At 40.5% G+C, this 22418-nt stretch overlaps 1 protein-coding gene across 2 annotated transcripts in view; it reads left to right on the top strand.

Moving 5' to 3' along the window:
- The first annotated feature begins 4960 nt into the window (after positions 1-4960).
- The window catches only part of GABRB2 (gamma-aminobutyric acid type A receptor subunit beta2), a 138378-nt gene continuing 120920 nt past the window's right edge, over positions 4961-22418 (top strand). The window contains exons 1-5 of one of the 2 annotated variants that reach the window (XM_054643086.2): positions 4961-5099; positions 5254-5371; positions 6139-6371; positions 6497-6588; positions 7407-7474. In XM_054643086.2, the coding sequence (XP_054499061.1) occupies positions 6295-6371; positions 6497-6588; positions 7407-7474 (237 nt within the window). In that variant the 5' untranslated portion in view covers positions 4961-5099; positions 5254-5371; positions 6139-6294. The remainder of the gene's footprint in view (positions 5100-5253; positions 5372-6138; positions 6372-6496; positions 6589-7406; positions 7475-22418) is intronic. The other variant, XM_054643087.2, reaches the window with a different exon arrangement.

Raw genomic sequence — 22418 nt, 5'->3', positions numbered from 1 at the left:
TAGAAAGTATTTTTAATTTTCCTGTAAATGTGGTAGGGACCAGGTTGGTAAAAAGATTGAATAATCATGTCTGTTGGGTGTCTTATAGCTTTTTTAACACAATGCTTTGTATGATGGGCCTTGATGTTGCTGTTCCTGACCTGAATGTGGATTTTGCCATTAGTTTCAGTAGGGATTGTCTTGGGTGCTGAGCCGGTGTGTGCTTCCTCTACCTCACCTGTGAACCCAGCATGGTGATATTGTACAAACTGGCATGAATGAGATCTCTTCCAGATCACAGCTGCTTGTAAACTACCAAGTCTCAGCACAAAATGGGATGGGTGGAGAGAATGAAAGAGAACTCTCCACAGGAACACTGAAATATTTTAAAGAGAGATCCTTGAATGCCCAGTGGTAAATACTGACAGTATTCCTAGGGGGTTTTGCTGTGTATAGCTTCTTGAAAGAGATTATTCCACAGTAAGTTTTGTGATTGGTTTGAGTGGGTTTTGTTTTTCCTGTCCTGGCATTCTGAATTTTCCCAGGATTATCATAATGTCCTTTAGGCCTGAGTTACACAGGTGCCTTGCCATCTTCACTGGCCCCCAGCCCATCTCCATGCTCTCCCTTTAGGCAACAATACTCTTTCTGTAGAGGATAATGCAGCTCTTTAAAAACACTCTCAACTCAACACAACTGGTTTATTCAGACTTGGTGATGGCTGCTGAACAGAAACATCTCTCAGTGAAATTTCTACCTTTTAGCATCTGGAAACAGAGGCAGATCCCAGGTAAAGCAAGTATTGATTCCATGAAACATAACAGGTTTCTGCAATCTGCTTTCAGCTGAATCTTACACAAACATCATGAAAGAGATTTAGACACAGAGGGACATAATCTCAGTGCACATTTTTGCTGTCTTTTAAGCATTTTACTATCCTTGCCCTATGCAATCACTCATTCTGCCTTGCCCTGCCTTCCTATCAAAGAATATAGATGGTGCAGACATTTCTTAGCTAAAATAAAGGAATTAAAAAATTGCTGTCTATATAGCTGTTAAACTAATTTATTCCACCACCTTGAATGAAATAGGTCAGTTTTTTGTGGTGATTTCATGATTTGATAAGAGGACTTCAGGTCTCAATCCATCCTAATTCTCAGTGCCTGATACTTTGTATTTTTCCAGTCCCCACTGAGTTGCTTCCAACTGTCTGCAATCAAAACACTTGGGGATGTTTTGTACAACCTTTTACTTGCCTTTTTTTTTTTTAAATCTGTAATTCAATTTCACATTAAAAGACTTTCTTCAATATATACTTAAGTTCTTCTGATCCTCAAACTACACAAAAGATTTTTGTTTAAAGATATAGCAGATCCTTGACTCATAAAATACTGCCTGGGTCCAGAACTGGGGTAAGGTCTTACCTATAGGTATCTTTAACCCTGTGGACATGCATGTAGTGAGTGACAGAATGAAAAAACAGGTGCTCCAAAATCTAAAGTCTGACAGAATTATGCAGACCGAGATTATTATTTGCCCCTCCCATTTGCTCTTTTACAGTTAAGTGACAGTCATGCTTGTATCAAGAGTTACTTGTTTCCTGAGCAAGTGATTGGACTGATTTTCTGTACAATACTGAGAAATTCATATTTTTCAGGGCCAAGAGCAAAATTGCTTTTGTCAATAAATTTATTGGTTTGGATTCTTTTAGATACACAGTAGTTGAAGCTGATGTGAATCTCAGAAAATTGGGGCTATGAAAAAGTGAATTCCATTGCCCATGAAAAGCAGAATCCAGACACTTGCATGAATATTTTTTTTCTGTGTTTGTGATGTAACAGGTATCTTTATGCTGACATGCTGATTGCCAATGGGATGGTGTATGGTGACACACTAGATCTGAAGACCTACAGTGAAAGTAAAGACACCTAAATAAAGTATATTGAAACCTTGTTCAGGAAATGTCTACAAAGGTTGACAATATTGTGTTGTCTTTCACATGAATTTATATCTTTATAGGATTTGGAAATTGAAATAATCAAAATAGTTTATTATTAACATTCTTCTGTTAATTAGACAATTGTTATCTGATACATGGAAACAACTTTCACCTGCATATTTCTGATACTGCTGCATCTTATCCAAATGCTAGAAAATTCAGGACTTTGACAGAACACAAAAGCCTGTTGAGGTGCAGTGAAAATAAATTTTTTTAAGTGGGATTTTTCACTTGTTAGTCACACCATTTGTGATACAGGACTACTGTTCTTGGGGTATATCAATCAGCATCTCTTCTGTCTCTACTGACTTGAGTGACTGAATCTATCATGAAACTCTTACTCCATCTGGGAGTTTATTTTGCATAACGAACACATTTACAGCAACCCATTTGAAAACCTTTTAGAGTTCTTAGCACATGGAGTGGGATATTACTTGTGGTGACAGGAAAATAATGCTGTAGCCAAGGGTTGACAAGATGAATAAGTATGATGTTACTTTATTGCCCATTTTTTGCATAGTATCACACACTGCTCACCAAGGACTGTGCACCATTAGTTCAGAGTATTTCAGTTTTTAGGGGTATTTTTTTTCCATCTTGAAAGCAAAGAATCAAAATACTCTGCAGTTGCCATTTAAAATAGGACCATCTTTGCTGGCTTCTCTGTGAGATTACAGTACTTGTAGTCTAATTGAGATATTTTTAGAACCAGAAGCACCCAGCTGGGAACCAGGTTGTTTGCCCATTGTAAGACACCCAAAATCTTAGCAATCCTTAAACATACCACATGAACAGTTCTGCATTTGCCAATACTGGTGTTCACACCAGTTATTTCCTCCACTTTTCAATCAAACACATAGACACAAGTGAGAACAAGAGGGAAACAATTTATTTGACAAGTTGCTTAAAATAAATGGGAGATTTTGAAGGTGATAAGAAATTTTAACTGGCAGAGATAGACCACAACCCCATAGTCCAAATGGTATTGTCAAAAGTGTATAGCAAAGCATGAACACATTTGTAAAAGGAAAAGTGTTGTATGAGTTTGCACACTGTCAATAAGTAATGATGAAACCCCTACCCCACAGGCTTGTCTGGGCACACAGAGCCTGCAGGGTTGCTAAGACAATGGTACTGCTACGGATGCATTTAGATAGTGGTGTATTTACAGCTAGCAAAAAATAGTGAGTTATGCAGATCAGCCCAAACATGGCTCAATGGAACCTTTCTATTTCCAAAACCCAAGGATATACATTAATTTTCCACACATAATGCACCGTGATATCCACATATATTGAATTTGCTTGAGATATGTTCAATTGCTTTTTGCTAGGACAGCCAGACTGACAGTATATTTCACTACACATTGCACAGGGGTGCTCTGGGCCTGGAACAAGTGTTCTCTGACTATCAGTGCATACACCAGTTCAGAGATATTTTGGCATTGCTAGAATTCTTTTTAATATGAAAATCAAAAGTTCTTGTCATTCCAGAACCAAGTATTACCAACCTTCAGCATCAGGTTCATCTTGATACCTGGTCATATTCAGGTGTGGCAAATGACACATTTCTGTGGTGTAATGGCAATTAATAGCAGAGACTCAGAAACAGCTCAGGAGTGTCAGATGTGCTCCCAAGTTAGCACTTGCAGGTGAATTTCACAGTGCAGGATTAAAGCGCTTTATCTTGAGACCTCCTTTTTGCAGATTGCAGAAAGCAAAAAAAAAAAAAAAGTGCCTATTATACATCTAAAGTCAAATGATTCATTGCACAGCATATCCACCATCTTCCTTTCAGGGCTATACTTCAAGAGGTTTGGCAGTGAAACAGCCTGGCTGTGTGGGAACAGAAACCTCCGCTGGTGAGCAGGGAGAGTGGCTCTGTAAAACCAGCCACGGAACGAAAAGCTGAAAAATGGGGTGGGGGCCGTGGCTGTTTTGATTTTAAAAAGGCTTAAACGTTCTTTAACTTAGTTGTTTGGGTTTTTTTTTTCTATTGAATACATAAATGAGAAATTTATCACCCACACAATCTTGTCTGTTTCAGCAGGAAAAGTGTGTTTTCTCACTCTGTGCAATTCCGATTCTTACAAATGGGAAAAGGTAGAGAAACCGACATGACGAATTGCCCCCAGCCCCCTAAAGGACGGCTATTGTGTTTCTGGGAGGAAAACCCGAGCAGCTCCTTACTTGAGCCGCAAGGCACAGCGTTGGCGGTGTGAGGGAGGGACAGGGGCCCGGTTTGTCCCCCCGGGAGCGGTGCCAGGGTGTCGCTGGCAGCCCGGGCCGGGCCAAGGGGGAGGCCGGGGCCGCCCTGGCCCCGCTCCAGCGGCAGGTGGATGCTGCGGGGCTTCCCCGCTCCCGAGCGCTCCGGCCGGGGTAGCTGTCGCTCTCTATTAAATGGCTGCCTGCTTTTCGGGGCTGCCGCCTGCTTCATGGTTTGGCTGTTTATTTTTTATTTTTTTTTTTTGGCAGTTCTGCTGTCTCTCGGGGGCAGCTCCCCCCTCTCCACCCCGCTGCTTCCCTAGGTGAGGCTTCATCCCACCGCCTCGCCGTCCGCCCCCGCCTCAGCCCTTCCTCCCCTCGCCCTTCCCGGGGAGCCGCCGCCTCTTCTCGCCGAGCCTCCCCCCGGCCCCGCACCCCTCCTGACCCCTGCTCCCGGCCAGGGTGCGCCTGGATGTGGGCTGGGGCCGGCCCGGCCGTGCGAGGCGAATCGCGGCTTTCCCGGGGAGCAGGAGGCGGTGGCCGGTCCGGGGGCGACGGGGCAGGGCAGGGCAGGAGCTCCGGAGCGCCTCAGCCCGCGCCGGGGACCGCGCCGTGCCGGGGAGCGAGCGGCTCTCTAGCCCGCCTCGATCTCTGAGCAACACCTTCACCCTTGTCCCTCCCCCACCACCCGCCGTTTTTTCTTTTTTTTTTTTTTTTTTTTCCTTTTCCTCCTCTTTTTTTTTTTTCCTATTTTTTTTTTTCGCTCCTTCACTCTCCCGCAGCGAGTTAAATATTTCTTTTGTTAATTGACGCCCAAAGTGTTCCCAATCCCTTCCCCGCGCCGCCCGGGCCGACCGAGGACGTGTGCACGCCCAGATCCGCTCGGTGAAGCAGCACAGATCCGCGGGGCCGAGCGGGTATGTGCGTGAGGAGGAGGAGGAGGTGGTGTAAAAGGAGCGACGGGCACAAAGCAGATTTGAGAGGAATAATTTAACTCTGGTATTTGTTGTTTTTTCATGGGTTTGTTTTTTCCCTTCTCTCTCTCTCCTTTCTATCTCGTTTTCTGCTCAGGATTTAAATGTCACTCAAAGCATCCCCAGATCAGCTTTCCGCTCGTCTCCGGTTTCTTCCGAGGCATTAATTGGATCACACGCTGCATTTGAAGAGCCTGGGTATTTTACCCGCTAAGGTAAGTGGGCTTATGCACCTCCGTGGGCTCTGGATGGTCACCGAAAGCCTTTCAGGGTGGTGTTTTTCTTCCCCTTGGCCCCCCTCCCCCAGCTCCGGGGCCAGGTTCCGCTCTACCTGAAGAACTCGCATCCCTGGGTTAAACATCGGTCGATGTAGGGAAAATACGCCGGGGGGCAGCGGGGTCGCGGAGGCTCCGTGCTGCCCCTCGGGCACCAGCCAGTGACCAGCGGGAGCCGGCGACCCCCTCAGTTCCCAGCGCTTGTGCTCCGGGAATAGCGCCTGGTATCACAGTAAGGAAAGAAACAGCCTAATCCCCTCTTACAAGAAACTATTCGTCATCATTTTTTTTTCCTCCGTGAGAAATGTTGTAGGCGCTCATCTCCCTCCTCCCCCACCGCCCGCCCCCGTTGCCAGCGCCGGCTCCTTTGCCCGCACCTCTCCTCGCTTCAGGCGGTTCCTTCCAGGGACTAAAAAGTTAAGCTGCCCCCTCTCTCCCCCCACCTGCCCCCATACGTACGCAGTGCATTCTCCTTTTTAACTATTCTCCCTGTGCCTAATCCGAGACCGTCCAGCCCCCCCAACGCTTAAACTAGGTTGCAAAGCCGCTGTACCTTGCAACTCCTAAAACTTCTCTTCTTGCTGTGATTTATATTCTATAATAACAAAAAGGACAACAAAAATATACTGGATCCTCCTGTGGATTACTTTTTTTTTTCTTTTTTAAATAATGCATTTCCTTCTTCCCCTTTAATTTTTTTTTTCAAGGAAATTTGCTCCATCTCCAGCAGCAACCACTGCTCCTTTTGATGTTGTGGTACGCCGTGCGCATGCGCTTCACATTAGAATTACTGCACTGGCCAGAATAAGTTGGATCTCTTCTTCTCTTCACTGAAACCCTAAATCATATCAAAAGCTAAAGGGATGCTGAGAGTCCGGAAAAAGGGTTACTTTGGGATTTGGACATTCCCTTTAATAATAGCTGCGGTGTGTGCACAGAGGTAAGTGATTAAGGTATCTCTTTTCCTTTACTTTGAATTGCAGTGCATGCTGCTGCTTAGAGAAATGTACAGCTGGGGGCTGAGAAATCAGAAATAATACAGTATTATTCTTTCTTTTTCTTTAGTGTCAATGACCCTAGTAACATGTCACTGGTGAAAGAGACCGTGGATAGACTGCTGAAGGGCTATGATATTCGCTTGAGGCCAGATTTTGGAGGTAATTTGACTGCTTTTGCATAAGAGAGGTTGCATATCCGGGCTGGGTGCGTTGTGTATGGGGGCGGTTTCAAACGTCTTGTGGGTGCTGTTGCTTTGGGGGGTGTGTGTATTGCCATTTCCTGTAGCTGATCCAAAGTTAAGCCCATTGTTTCTCAATTTTCTTAGCAAAGGATGCTCTTAATGCGATCACTTAAATCACTTGTATATTCCTAATCGGTCCCTCATTGTGTGTGTTTGTGATGACACTTTACCAACCTGTAATTGAACCCTTGTTTAACTGGTTTTATCGAGATACAAATCTCTCTTAAGTTCACCCAACGTTTGCTCCTTTCAGCCTAACGTGCCTATGATCACAGCTACTATTTTCGAGTACAAGACGTGCCGTTAACTGATACAAAAATGTCATTTAACCCCCTGCGCGCTCCTACTCCCAACTAGTTTGTTTATTTCGGACGTGTTCTGTTCTCTGTGGGTGGCCCTTTCCCACACACGCACCTCGTTCCCCCCATCCCTCGGCGGGGCTCGGTGCTCGCTGTGCCCGGGCCGCGGGGCTGAGCGGGCGCGGAGCGGGCGCGGCGGTGCCGCACGTGTGCGCTGTTACATAAAGCACCGCCTCGGCCCGGGCCCCGCGGCCGCGCTGGGACCCCGCTGGGGAGGGCAAACGGGGGGGGGGGAGCACTTCATGCCTCCCTCCCGACTTTCTGGTTGTGTTTAAACGTCGTTTCCTATGTGCGCTGCGCGTTCGCCCTGCTAACTCCGCTAAGAACGAGTTAAGTTCTTCGAGATCACATTGCGGACCATCTTGTTGGTTTGCAGGTCCCCCAGTGGCTGTTGGCATGAACATAGACATTGCCAGTATAGATATGGTCTCGGAAGTCAACATGGTGAGTACTTGGGGTTCGGGGCTGCTTGTTCTCCGAGGGGGTGGCTGCCGCTTCCCCCGCCCCTGCCGAGGCGGAGCGGGGCGTGAGGGGACCCGGCGCGGCCTCCTGCCCCGGGGAGGCGCCGGGGCGGGGCACACCCGGCTGCTGGGGGGTCGGGGGCGGCCTTCCCCCGCTGACGGCAGCGGATCCCGGGCCGGGAAGCGGCGAATCCCGGGCGGGGAGCGGCGGCTCGGAGCGGGGAGCGCGGGGCCGCTCCTGCGGCAGCTCCGGGGGCGCGCCCGCCCTCAGCGCCTTCCAGCGAGCAACGGCGCCCCCTGCCGGCCGCGCGCGCGCACCGCAGCCTTGCCCCGCGCAGCCGCCGCGCCTGGAGCTCAGCCCCGGCCCGGTGCCCTCCTTGTGTGCCTGGCTGAAAACAAAATAATAATCAAAAATAATAATCAATTTAGATTGCCGGGGCCTCTGAGCCGTGCACTTCCGATTAAAAACAAAAAAATAGGGTTTTGCTTCTGCGCGTGTTCAAAATTTACCTGTTTTTTCCCCCTAGCCTGATATATTTTTGGATGGTGATGAAAGAGTCGATGATTTTAGGAGTTTAATTTTCCTAAGATGTTTGTCTCTCTTATTTAGAACTGACTGTCCTCAAATACTGAACTTGTTCAGAACGTAGTAATTTGACATGTTGCTTTCTGTGTTTCACTTACATCCCCTGGGAGACTAATGATGTGTGGAGATAATTGGACAAGTCTGATTCATACTTAAGAAAAAACTGGTTTTTACTTAGATGAAACTTTACTAACATTCATTTTTATTATTTGGAAAGTTTGGGGTCAAGTTTTGAACTTTTTATCTTAATTTGCATGCCAGTTGGTTAAGCACATGGAATTTGGCCTAGCATTTATAGGGGCTTATAAAGAAAAACAAAAGACACTAAAACATAGTAGCACATGATACAAAAGTGATGCAAAATAAATGTGATTTTGTCAAGTATTAGTGAATGCAAGTTTGTTGTTTGAAGCAAAATTTCCATTATTCTTGAAGAGATTTCAAGTAAACATCTTTAAAATCACAGGTGTGATTTTAGGGCTCTTGCTGTAGCTGTAACCATGCATTTGAAAATAACGCTTGGGAAGTTATCAGTTGTTTTAATAACATTGTACTACTAAAATATTTAGTTCCTCACCGTCATGCTTGGGTTCTCAGAGATGTTGCACTGGATGAATTGGCAAACATTTGTTCTGAAACTGAATGACTTGAGTGATGTACAGGAGTTTTTTCATAATGTAGAATAAAGCCCTTGGCCTAATTTGAGGGTAATGTTACAGGTGATTTTACTGTGGGACAGGGAGGTGTTGGTGACTGAGTGCTTGATGCTGGTCTTTTTCAAGACACCAGGAGACCTGAATAATCTCACCTTCTGAAACATTACTTCTGAGAAATTTCTAAGTGGCTAAAAGGGGCTCCCAAACTTTGTATCACTAAACTTGATATCTGGTGTTCTGCCTTCAGGAGCTTTAAGTGCAGAGGAAGAAAAGTACATTGTATTTTAAACCACTTGTTTTTCATTAAGAGAACTGTAGGTAGGAGAAAAGGGGACACAGATTTATTTCTTAGCCAGCCCTGAGCAGTGAGGGAAGGATGGGGGTTCTTTGGTGGGGCTGCAATCTACCAGGTCACTGTTATACTCTCCCATCCCTTCAGAACTGGAAAGTTAATGTGAAAAAATTGTTGAAAATATTCTGATTCTTCTCTTTGTTTCTTTAAATGGTTTCTAGACATTTGGTCTCCAGTTAAAGGTGATAGCATATCAGAATACACTTACAGCCTAACTATCTAAGGCAGTATTATTTTTAGTATTCTGTAGTCAGTTTATTGTGTTTCTATAATGAAATGTTTGACCTTTCTGAAAAGTCTTTTCAGACTATCTGCAGAACTCAGAGGAGGAACTGTATCTACAGTTTTGTCCTACTAATTTGCCTAAAGCATTTAAGCTCTGGGTTTATTTTACTCCAGGAAGCCACCTATTTCTTATACCCAGGCAATCATGTTACATAATTTTTCTTTTTTTCACTTAGAGTTTCAAAAGAGATACCAAACCAAGATTATAATCTGCTTAATTGCAAAACGTAACACTTGATTTTACAATGATCTGTACAACATAGCAAGTCCCAATATACCCTGAATGTAACCTGAAATGAATGAGGAGAGAGGCATACAAGGAAACAACAAAATCCTTAGTGTGCAAGGCCTTGGCTTTTTTACTTGCACATTCACCAGAATTTGGAGTAGAAACCAGGAGGAATACCATGGAATGCCAGCTGAGATAACAAGAGACACAGAAAGAACCTTTTGGATTTATGGACCTGTTTTTTTCTAAGCATTGCCTTGTTGTAGCTTTGTTTGTAGTCATGGCAAACACTACTGACTTTAGATAAAGGCAGATCATTGCCTGGACTCATGTACTGACTATTAGGATCAAACTTATGCCTTGGGAGACAGGCTAAATAATCATAGTTCTTCAGCTTGAGATAACTTCTATTAATTTTAATGTTTATTTATTGTAAAATTGCATTTCTTTCTCAGTCTGGATATATTGCAACTACCATGTAAACTTGTGCATCCTGCAGGGAAAGTGTTTATGTCACTCCAGTGTCATGGAGTAAATCATGAAGTTTGCACTTCGTTGAACAGGATAATTTAGACTTGCTTTGATAGAAAGTACATTAAGGATGTTCAAGAATATAATTGTTGACTTTGAATTCTTAAAGAGGTGATGAGCACTTGCTCATAAAGAACTCAGACTCAGAGTGTATTAGGCTTTACAGGTGCCTTAGAATTATTTCTTTTATGCAACAGAGCTGAAACTGTAAGCTGTTTACCTAGGGCAGTCAGAAACGTGAACTAGTATTTGTCTGAGTTTGCGGAAATGATTTCAAAGTACTGGTACTTGTGAAAACAGTTTGTTCCAGCTCTGAGGAACACACTGAATGCACATGAGAAAAGTGAGAACTTCAAGTGTTCGTGGTTATCAACAAATAGCATGACTATTTGGACTAATTCCTTTGTATTCTGCAAAGGAAACATCTACAGCAGGCATTTTATGTGATCCAGGAATGGTTATGGCTAATTCTGCCAAGTCCTGCAGTATTGTTGAGTGTATCCTTTATTGTAGTTATACTATAGATTTTCTTAGGGATTCTCTTATTCAGGTAACAATGGAGAACAAAGATGGAGATCTGTGAAGGCAACTTACATGGTTTTCCTGGGCTAATGAATTTGATGTTATGTAAGATTAGCTACAGTGCAGTGAGTCTAATGCAATATTCACATTTCCACATTTTCCTCTCAGTTAATTTTTGGAATAGACGCCTTGAAAATGTAGCAATGAAGACTATTCCCCATTCTAATTTTCTCCCTTTTTCTCCCAACTATTCCCTTATAAACTCTTTGAAAAATTGTTACAAGCTCATTAAAAAGTAGAGATATAAATTTTCTTCCCTAGACACCCCTGAAGATTCTGTGTAACATGTTCTGCATTTGATCTATCTGGATAAGACATGAGGATTTCTATGGATAATGTTGGTCATGTGTTAGTTTTCAATGTCTTGGCTTATTCCCTATTAAATAGGTCAACATTTCCTTCCTTTTTTTCCCCCCCTTGGTCTGTGGCTATTCTGGGATTCTAGTACAGAATGTCTTGAAAAGAGAGAGAAATATTCTGTAGCTGCAGATTTGACTCAGGAAATTTATGCTTGTTGAGATATTGGGCTGTATATGTGTCCTGGGGTGGCTGTATGGTCCAGTATCACCATTGTCTCTTTTTCTTGTCTAGATATGAGTATAATTAAATACAACTATTGACACTGTAGGTCATTGGGGTCTGCAGAGAGGCCCCTGAAGTGTTTATTTAATTCCCAGTGTTTGCTTGCCTAGTGTGCAGGTTTTGGCACATGGAGTCAGTGCTGTGTGTGGAGTTAGAGATGATATATTGGTTTGTCTTAGTGGGGCCATTACTGTTGATTGAGAGCATAATCCTTCCATCAAGTGGGAGTTGGAGAAACAAAGGAGCTGTTACCATCTATTAGGGAAAGGTTTATTTCTTAGTGTGTGCCAAGTTTTACATAGCAGAGCCTAATAGCTTCAAAGCTCTAAAAAAAAGCTTTTCATTTTTTCTAATATTATATTTCGCTTCTGTATTTGAGTTATGCCAAAGTTGCACAAAACAATAAGTATAATTCTTATAGATCAGAATATTCTCAGAAATGTGCAGGCATAGCTGTAATTTGCTGGTAGACCTCAGATTTTGAGTTGCTCTTGATAATGGAAGCCCACTACTGGTTTACATAAAATCTCTCCTTTTTCTTGAGGTATTCTCAGTAGGGGACATTAACAAAGCTCAGGGTTTAGATTATTAAACAGGTTTAGATAATGAAAACAACAGGGCCTGTGTTGTTGCCTCTCAAGTAGCAGCAATTATCTTTATGTGTGTAAAGGGAATAGATGGCTTGTGATACAAAAACAAATAGGGATTAAGTGGTAAGAAAATAGGGTGGAGCTGTTCCAAACCCCAAAACTTCATGGAAAAGTCCTGATAGAAAAAAGTGAAAAGAGGAAAAAATGTCCTATATACACTGGTGTAGAAAGAGATGAGGAAAATGGTAATGAAAATGGTTTCTGTCGGCAATATTTTCTATTTTTAATTCTTCCTAGTTGTTTATGTTGCTGCACATACTCTATAGAGAGAAAAAGGAAAAAACAGTGCTGAAAATGCATTGAAAATGAAATATTGGAATATTGAGAAGGTGCTGCCTTGCTAAATACTTCTGCTGCCAGAGACAGTGGGTTTTATTAGTTTCTCTGTGTCATAAATGAATGTGTTTCTTCCCATAAAATAGCGTTTCTCAGCAGACAGTTTGAATTTGGCTCTTGTCAAATTATTGTGCTTATGCATTACTGACTCATACTGAAATGTGTCTACAGAGACTTCTGTGAATGCAGAGCAGGTGAGGTACATCTTAGAAGTGAGAACTTCTTTTTACTGAAAACCTTGTTTCACCTTTTCCTTCAGTTACTGTCTGGAATAACATTGCAGGACATTTTTGAACTGAACTAAATTACATTAGTATGGATTTCCATTTTTTGTTACTACGTGTCTCTAATTCAGACATTTTCCTTTCTCAGTTTAAAGGTGTGTGAAAATAAATAAGAGCTCCTATGTCCAAATAAAATATTTATTCTTGAGGACCAAAATTAGTCTTCCTATTGATACTCTATATGTGGATTTCATGCTAGTTTTGCTAGCATATATGTAGCCAGAGCATGAAAAGATTAATCTAGAACATATATGGAGGAATATAGCAAGTTTGTAGCTACTTTTACAAGATAGTTCACAAGTAATAAATTATTATGTATATTTATATATATTATGTGTATCTATGTTATACATCTCTAGAAGGGTGACTAATTCCCATTTTTCTTTAAGGTCAGTATAAATGGTTTGTTAATTGGATTGCACTTTCAGGGTGCTACAGTGTTGCAAGACTTTATTAAGTAGAAAAATCTTCCCGTTTGGTTGGTGGTGGTGATTTTTCAAAGTGATCGCTCCCTTCTGCAGACCAGGGCATGGTTGTTAGAAATTTAAAGAGATTGCCTTGGAGATGATTTGTACTACTGAATTAATAATTATTGTATTCTGGGGTGGTTTTTTTGTTGTTGTTTTTGTTTTTTTCCCTTAAGAAAGCCTTGATCTATAAACATTGAAGTGTTTTGGCTCTTGCCACAGAAGGAAAGATAAATTTATCTTTAATGTATTTTATGGGCAGTGTCTTGGTGCTAATGCGTGGGAATGAACATGAAGTGCACTTGTTAGCTCCTGCTATAGGCTGCTTTATTTCATAACTCCTCTATTGAAAATCACATAAAATCTTTATAGATGAGCTGTGGAGTAGAATAAAAGATTTTTATGTTGTACTCTACAAACTTGTTACAAGTTTAAGCTGTTCCAGTGGTTGTATTTGTGCTCCTTAGTGACTCCAAAGTCTGTCAGTGCATCATGACTAAATCCTTATTATTCCTCCCTCCCTTTTTTATCCTCATACATCATGCAACCCTCTGCAAGGTTTATAATAGAACCTTTAGTATTCAATCATGTTGAAGAACAGTCTTGTATAGTAAATTTTTTTTTTCCAGAAGTAATCCAGATTCCTAGTAGACTTCCAGTGGTTAATGCTGTAGTTCTCAGATAGTGCTTGTAAGAATTAAGTAAGCAAGGTTAAGTCCCCTCATTTCAAAGGATGGTGCTCATCCATAAGGTCATTTTTTTGAGTCCCCCTTTTAAGACATGGAAGATGGCATCTTATTTGTCTTTAGAGATGATAACTTCAGAAATAGTCAGATGTCTGGAGTTATTAAAACTGAAAACTTTGCTACTATGAGAGAATGCAATCTGTCTGTACCTGTGTATAATTATATATGAATTGTAGCCATTAACAAATATTGTCAATTGTGGGTTTGCAAAAAGAAAACCAGGACAGAATCATCCTTTGTGCTTTACTGTAATTACCCTAACTGTGCTTCTACAGGGATTCCCACTCTGCTCCCATTTCTTGACAGAGATGCTGTGTACAGTGGATGAATAGCAGCCAGGACAGCACAAGCCCTGGAGGAATAGTGACATAGGGGCATATTTACAGTTTCAGTCTTGCCTGACTGAGGGCCAGAGAAGTAGCAGTGCTCTCACTTCACAGCTTTTCCCTACAAAAATCTTTGCATGCAAATTTTCTGGCTAAGTATTTTCAAATTAATTGAACAATGCAAAGATCCTCCCAAGACTTGGAATCACACAAACTGCACGTGACGTTTTTGTATGAGTTTTTCAAATAAGGGTGTAATTAATTCCCAATAAAAATGACAAGTTCTGTTCTAAATAAGACAGCATTTAATATTCAGGAAATTGACATATATGCAACTGAATATAGAATATGTAGATCATATTCAATGTAGTTTATCACAGGTCAGATAAAGCATTGGGAGTGTGACCTCTTCCCCTGTCCCCAAACTTAAAAGAACAGGGGGCCTGTGCTATTTCTGTCTATCTTGAGCTTCTTTTTGCATATCTCCATCAAAGTTAAGGCCTATTAATTTTTATTCTGTGAATACTGGCAGAGGGATTTACTTATTAGTTTTCAAGTAATAATTTAACTGCATGGGGAGACAAGCAACCCTTCTGAGAGATGCATTTTGCAGCTCATGGGTGTGCTGTTATAGTAAATGTGTCACTTCTGAGTCTTTTCACTGATTTTTCCTGTATACAAACCACTGATTCTTTGTGATTGTGCTGAAAGACAAACTGAACTTTATAAATTTTGAACAAGTGGAAAAAAATTACAGAAAGCTTGGCCTTTGACAGGAGCAGTATGTTAAATTACCCTGATGAAAGCCTTACTCAAAAAATTCAGCAATTTGAAGTGAAAGTCCTTGTTCCAGTGTCTGCTCTCTGGACTGTTTCTTCTTTCATGAACAGGCATTTCTATTAACCAACAAGGGATTAAACCCCAGAATTTTCCTTCACAATTGGGTGTCCTTATTACTGCTTGTGACTGTCTCTTTGCATGGCCATGTGTTGCATGCCTTGCTGCAGAGCAGCCTGGCTGTAGGAACCTCTGCTCCAGATGGATTTTTGGCCCGGGGTGCTTGGGAGTGGGAGAGTTCAGGTGTCAGGGGACCAGAAAAACAGGTCTTGCATGTCATAAATTAACCCATGAAAGGCTGACAACACATCCTTTGCCTTTTCTGTCACTGGAAATGGTTTTGAGCCAGAGTACCCATGACTTTCTGTTATGTTGGACATTACCTAAGCACAATGATTTTGTCTATATTTGCATAAGATTTAAATATTATAACCTGTCTGAATGGGCTTCATTAGGAACAACATGCCTGCTTACCTGGAGCAGCTCCTTCCTGAGTAGATGTGCACTGCAGATCTTTGTGAAATGGGAAAGCTAAATCATCAAAATGGCAGAAACTTGTAAATTTCATGTTGTAATAGGACAGAATGAATGACACGCACGCGGAAACTTTGAAGGTAAAAAGAAGACAGTTTATTTGTCAACCTCTGTGGGCAGATAGAATGTAGGAAAATAAAAGATAGTAAACACAACATTAGTTTATGAAAAGTCTTAGGTTGATGTTCTAGACTGTGAAAAGCAAAACTAAATCAGAACTTAGAAATGTATGTTCTTACTGTGACGTGTTGCCTGAACATTTGCATAACTGGTAGTCCTAAGTGAGATATGTGAATATATTATAGTATCAATGTACTTGAACATATCTTCTAGAGATGCTGCAACTTGGTCATTAAAAGAAAAGGGGGAATTGATAGAATGTAAGGAAATAAAGATAGTGCAGAAGGCAGTCTCACCCCTGAGGAGTGGCAGCTGTACTAATGACCAAAGATTAGGAACAGGCCTGCCCTTGACAGGCCACAGCTGTGTCCAATGAGGATGAGTGCCATAATAGGGTGGGTGAGCTGGGTGAGGCAAGAGTTGGGGTTTGTTGGCTGGGGTGTGAGGAAGAAGGAGTCAGTGCTGCAAGGAGATGCCCATGAGAAATCACCGAGAAGGTATAGGAGCTTTGTATTAAGATTGCAACAGGCTTTGATATATATATATATATAGAATTCTAAAAATGACTCTGGATTGGAGGATGAAATTGCTACTTCTTTAACAACACTTGTCAAACTATCAGTTTATCAAATTTCTCCTCCTCCAGAAAGGAATGAAAAACCAATCCTTATTTACATAGAAGTGTGTGAGAAACTCCATAATAAAAACGTAAACATTAGAAGAACAGGGTGAAAGCAATATTTTTCAGAGATTAGTCACCACAATTTCCTTGAACAGTTGGTTTGGGCAAAAGGCCCTAATGTGCAAAATGCTGTAAGTGTTGTTTATTTTTAGATACAACCCTTGGAGAGAAGTTGTTATTAGGTGTAGAGTTAAGTAAAGGTCATGCTAAGCCCAGCTGAGATGAGAAGGTCTTCCAGAAATGCATGTGGATACTCATATATTTGGGATGGCTCAGAATGGTGACTTGTGTTTTAGATTTCAGAAGTCAGTTTCTCATTCTACTTCTCGCATTATATACAGCTTCTGAAGTAGCCAGAAGTTCCTATTGCTTTCAAGGAATTGAAGGCATCTATTTCTCAGTGAGAACCAACTATTAAAATGTAGTAATTAAGTACTGGAAAAGATAGTAAAGCGTTTTTGAAAACCATTCACTGCCATGGATGTAGAAGCCTTTGGAAAATCTGATCCTAATTTCTATTGTAAATTGATTTAATTTTTTTCCATGGAAGTTTGAATTGTTTTTTAATAATTGGAATTGGAAATTTTAAAGATTTCCAATTTTAAAATTTTCTGTATAGACCTTTAAAACTGAATATTGTTAAAAAAAAAGGAGGCACATTAGTGCAACCACAGTGAAAGTAGTGAAACAGTGTTAATTCTTTTTGGTCAGTAAGGGTGAATATGTTGTCATTTGCATAACAGTTATCACCCAATAGCCCAGAAATTGTTATGGTCCACTGTCTAATCCTTATTTGTTTCTTTTATAAGTGTGTTTTTGAGTTAATAGCCCTGCAGTTCCAAAGAACTTGTAAAGCATTGTGGGTTGTTTTTCCTGTCCAAAGGACTGGTGACCCAATAGGCTCTGCTGGCTCTCTCAGGTGTGTCAGAATGAGAGTGTTAATCCATGTTTGACAAGATGTGCATCAAAGGAGGCATAATGTTTAAGTGAACAAAAGTAGTTGGAAGGTTCAGTAGATTGAATTCATAAATTAAATAATTTAGGAGTGTAACTGTTTCATTATTCCTTATTAGGAAATTATTTATTCTTTTAGATAATACACAGGGAAGAAGGAAATAAGATTAAACAATTATGAATTTCTTTTACACATGAAAAGGAGCATTTTTCTACTAATTCCATCATTTAATCATGAAGGTCCAGAAATGACCAAAGAATAATTTTAATCAGCCTGCAATCTTCCTTAAGCTTATGTGACTGTTCAATCTGTTTTACTGTCCAATTGCTCTTTTTCACTGACATTTTGTGTTGTGAGATACTTGTAGGAAGTCCATCCAGAATTAACAATGCTACAATTTGTATCTTGTAGCAAATGCTGCCTTAGGTTGCTGAAAATAAAATGTTCAACAACCACAATAAATAGGAAAATGAGGTAAAATTACTATCTTTTCCTAATTTTGTAGGAAGCCTTTTCAAAGGTGTGGGAACATTTCCTGAATAATGCATAGCTGAGACCTTTCATATTGAGTTTCAGCTAAAAAATATATTATTATAGCTGACATATAAATCCTGAAAAAATAGATTTGTAATGGAAATTCCAGGGGACCCTTAACTATAATCATTCCTGTTAGTGTAAATGCCTGGAAATAAATACAGTTTTTCATTAATCTACTATTATGTGACACAAGTGACCAGTTACAGAGAAATCTATAATAATTGTAGTTAGCCTGCTGCATTCAAATCTGCTGTTAAAAGTACCCACCTCTGTGCATAGGCTCTGCAGAATGCTTTTGTCAGCTCAGGTCCCACGTGAGCCTTGTTTTCAAGTCTTAAAATGTGATGCTGATTTTTCCACAGAGGCTATTTCTGCATGGGTTTCACAGATTTGTGGGCATTTCAGTGACTTGAAATGCAATACAAGATGATTCTTATAATGCCTCAGCCACGAAGTGTAAATGGGACTGGGTAATAGTCTCCAAAAATGTTGCTGTGCAATAATAGGCGCTCTTCTGAAGTGAGATGTTACTGGTGGTTTTAATTGGCTGGAAAGTCATTAAACCTTGCTGGCAGTTTTGATTTAAGGATATTTAAAGCCCAGTTAGTCCAGTCATAGGAAGAGTACACTTTTTTTACTCTTGGTCTTGAGTTTGTGCTGTAACCAAATGCATTTCTGAGGCAGCATTAGGAGGTTCATGTGGTTCCTACCAGGGCCAAACTTTGCCTCGTGTTAAATGGGAGACATCACTTGACATCAAAATCTTTCTGGCATCGTTTTTCCACTTTCAGTTAAATGAATAAAAATGTACATTTTAAAATCATAGAATTGTAGCCGCGTTTCTCTTCACAGAGAAAAGCAAGGCACAACTTCCCAAGGATATTCTGGGATTCGTATTCTCTGAATCTCAGAGTAAGAGAACACAATTCTTAATCTCATTTGCTGCTCCTCTTGTTCACAAGTGGAATGCATTGTGGAAGATTGTTCACCTGAAGGGAATTGGTGATTGGATTGCGGTGTGAGTGCTGTGATTCACTGACCAATTGGATCCAGGTGTGTGTGTGTGTGTTGGGACTGTGGGCTGACAGTCATGAGGGCAGTTGAGTGCTTGGCAGGTTCAGTTTAGATGTAATACAGAATAATATAGTATAATAAAGTAATTAATTAGACTTCTGATATCAATGGAGTCAGATACATCATTTCTCCCCCTCACAGGTGTCACCTTGTTTACTATATAGAGTCATCTTGGCTAAGCTAGATGGTAGTGCAAAGTCTAAAGTGTTGAATTAAGTTTTGATTAATTTTTTTAATTGCATTGATTTTTTTGTTAATGCAAATGTGTGAACTTTTGATATAGCATATGGGAGTTTAGGATAGATACCTGTGTCCCAATAATATGCTGCCTGGATAACAGTTTTGTTTATTGATGAAGGCAGCAATTATTTAGTAAAGATTGAGAATATGAGATTTCAATCAAAATTGCTGTTTTTGGATATGTAAAGAGAGCTTGTTTTAATCATTGTCTCAGTTGTTTTATTGAGGAAATATTTTATGTAACTTAAATTACCTCTTGAGTTAAACTTTTTGAAAACAAAGGATGTTTATACATATTTTCTTGATGAGTAACTCATATAAGTCGAAATGCAGTCACGGAGTTCTTTATTTGCACTTTAACTGGAGTGCAAAGCTTTCCTGGTCGTAGCTGATCTGTTCCTCCACTGCTTGGTCTTGTTCTTGTTTGTTGTTTGTTAATTTCTGCCAGTTTGGCCTGGCTTTGCAGTGCCTGTGTCTGCCTCTTCCCCTTGCACGTGAGTGTGAGAGATCCCAGGGCCCACACACCTGGCTCTGTTTCATTCTGGCTGATGGAGTAAAAGGATGCTGTGTTTGAGCATCAGTGTGAGCATGTTTACAAGCAAACCCAGTGGAGTTGTAGTGTGTACATGTCTGACCACCAGCCTTCATCGACCTGGCCCTGCCCTTGGATGCTGGCTCTGGCTGCAGCAGCAATGACAGCCCAAAATGGGAGTTGTGGCTGTTGTGCCCTCACATCCTGGTTTGGTGAGGACACACACCCAGAAGACAGAAGCCTATGTTTGGGGCTAGGCTTGGAAGAGTTCTGCTGAGCTGTGTCCTTTGGATCCCCCTGACCACAGAGTGGAGGTGGATGTGGGGGGAGTTGTCTCTTGTCACCAATGGCAATGTCACAAACAGGATGATGTCTGGAGTTGTACGTAGCAGACTAGACAACCATCAAGACAGAAAATCTGTTTCCCAGCAAATATTCCAAGTGATAAAGAACCTTAGGAGAAAAAGATAAAATGTGATATATAGGCAGAGTTGTTTCTATGCAGAATGTTTTTTCCAAATTTCCCTGGAGGGATCCGCTGTTCTCTGAGCATCCAAGAAGTTCATTGTGCTTCTGATCAGCTTCCCACACATTCTCACCCACACTACTTTGCTGTGTCATCTTAATGTCATTTTTAAATACTAACAAAAGTATTTTGTTTATAATGCAGAAATAAAAATCTTGAGAGGGGAAAGAATGCCTTTTGCATGCTATTTTAGCAGATCAAAGCTGACTCATGAGTAGCAAATATGAAGTAATTAATGTATTAAAAATTCACAATTCCTGAGTTGCAAATTTAAGAACTGTTTTGATTATAGTCATCAGATTCCATAGACTTTTTAAAATATGCTTAGTATTATTTTTAGAAAGTTTACCTTGCTGCAGAGTGTTACATTTAGAACATAGAGGAGTATAGCAATTTGTAAAGCTAGGTATAACTGGTGTTTTAAATAATTGACTGTGCTGAATTAAACATGTCCAGGTACACTGGAGGCCAAGTGGAAATATGGAAAAAGAGTCTTTCTCTGAGGAAAAAAAATGCAGTTATCATTTAATCTGGTTGGCATGGGAAGTTTTAACCTTTGTTATTTACTGCTTTTGTGATGGCCTGAACTTCCTATAAATACAGGAACATGTCACTGACGTCATTGCAGGCAAGCGCTCCTGCATGATTTTATTTGCATCAAAACTAAAAATTTTCAAAGTTAGTCAATTTGTACCACATAGAACCTTGGAACTGCAAGGTGAAACATTAGTTCTTGAGAGGTCAGTAAAACTTCAACCAGTTTCTTCTGGGGGAAAAAAGGAGGAAGGTGTTGATTTGGGAGTGAGAGCTTTGTCTTGCTGGCCCAATGACACAAATGTCTTAAAGAACAGAAAAACAATCCAATTGCATATGGAATCACTGGTAATATATGAACAGCAGTGGAAGAAAAATTATTTGTATAACTATATCACGTATTATCAGTGGAACAATTGCTTAATTTAAGACTTAATTCAATTTTTGTAAAAGTTAACGTCAGCTTTTAACTTTTGCTTGATAGCATTGTGGGCTTCCTCTTGTCTCAATGAGAGTTTCCAAACTATGGGTTATGAAAAGCTGCAGTTCCTTTTTATTTTGCAGTAGCAGCCACCAAGCTGTGGTAATGACTCCTTTGTAAAAAAATGACAAAGAACTCTTGCTTGAAGGAGATTGAACTGCAATTTTTGTCTCAAGTGACAACTAATAATCCAGCTCCCAAGCTATCTAAAAGATTCCCCAAAAGATTAATTTTTAAGTGTGTCTAAAAGGTTCTACCGAAAGCAAGAGAAACATCGTGGGGTTGTCACTAAATGCAGTATTTCGTGATAAACTTTTTTCTAAAGCTCTGCTGAGAAAAGTCGTTCTAGAACTGGTGGTAGTGTAGTGCAGGTTTGCAAACTTTCCACTCTGGAAACATCTCCTCCTTCTAGAGAGGCCAACTTTTATCTCATCTGGGGTTTTTTCTGTATATAAAAGCAAACAACCCAAACCAAAAAATTCAGGAAAAAAAGCCCATACAAAACTTACTTTTCAGAAACCTTAGAACACAGGTAAGCCTACAATTTACAGTAGTAAAATGTCTGGAGCTGTATATTTTTATGTGCAGTATTTTACTGGGGTGTGTTAGTTTATTTTTTTTCTGTCTCTGCTGTACTGCTGATATTAAGATAACTCGAGTTGTCTTAGATGAATTGTCATAAAAAGCAATGGTGTGATAGAGAAATAAGGTTTTAATTCCTCCTCTCTGAAGACCTCAATGTAATTTTTTTTAATTTGAGCATGTGTTAAACCTTGGAGCCCTCTCTCAAGTTAGGCCAATGTTACAGGAATTTGTTGTTTCCCAGTTTCAAGTTCACCCATTTCAAATCTCTTGTTCTAAATTACTGGTTGACCTTCTAAAGCTGGACAAGGTGAGGGAGGGCAGTGAGTTTTTGTTTACTTCCAATTTACCCTTACATCTACTTAAAGAAAGAATGGGAGAGAGGATAAAGCTATTTGATTACTTTAATTGTGAATGGGCATTAGCAATTATGTCTCAGCTTTTATCAATATGATGATAATCATTGCTTATCATTATCCGATGATGAAATCTTAAAATCTTGGAAAAAACCCCAGTGGGTTTCAGAAAGACCTCTCCATCCTTCTGAACTCAATCCTATTTCACAGAATTAGCTTGTTTGCTTGACTTTTAGCAACATGACTGTTACCCATCCAATAGTTTTAAGCTATGTTAGAGCAGATTTTTCTCTAATTTTTTCTGTCCTATGTGCCTGGGCTTCCA

Source organism: Agelaius phoeniceus, chromosome 15 (genome assembly GCF_051311805.1).
Source record: "Agelaius phoeniceus isolate bAgePho1 chromosome 15, bAgePho1.hap1, whole genome shotgun sequence".
Classification (NCBI taxonomy): Eukaryota; Metazoa; Chordata; class Aves; order Passeriformes; family Icteridae; genus Agelaius; species Agelaius phoeniceus.
This window is presented reverse-complemented; position numbering and strand designations above follow the sequence as displayed.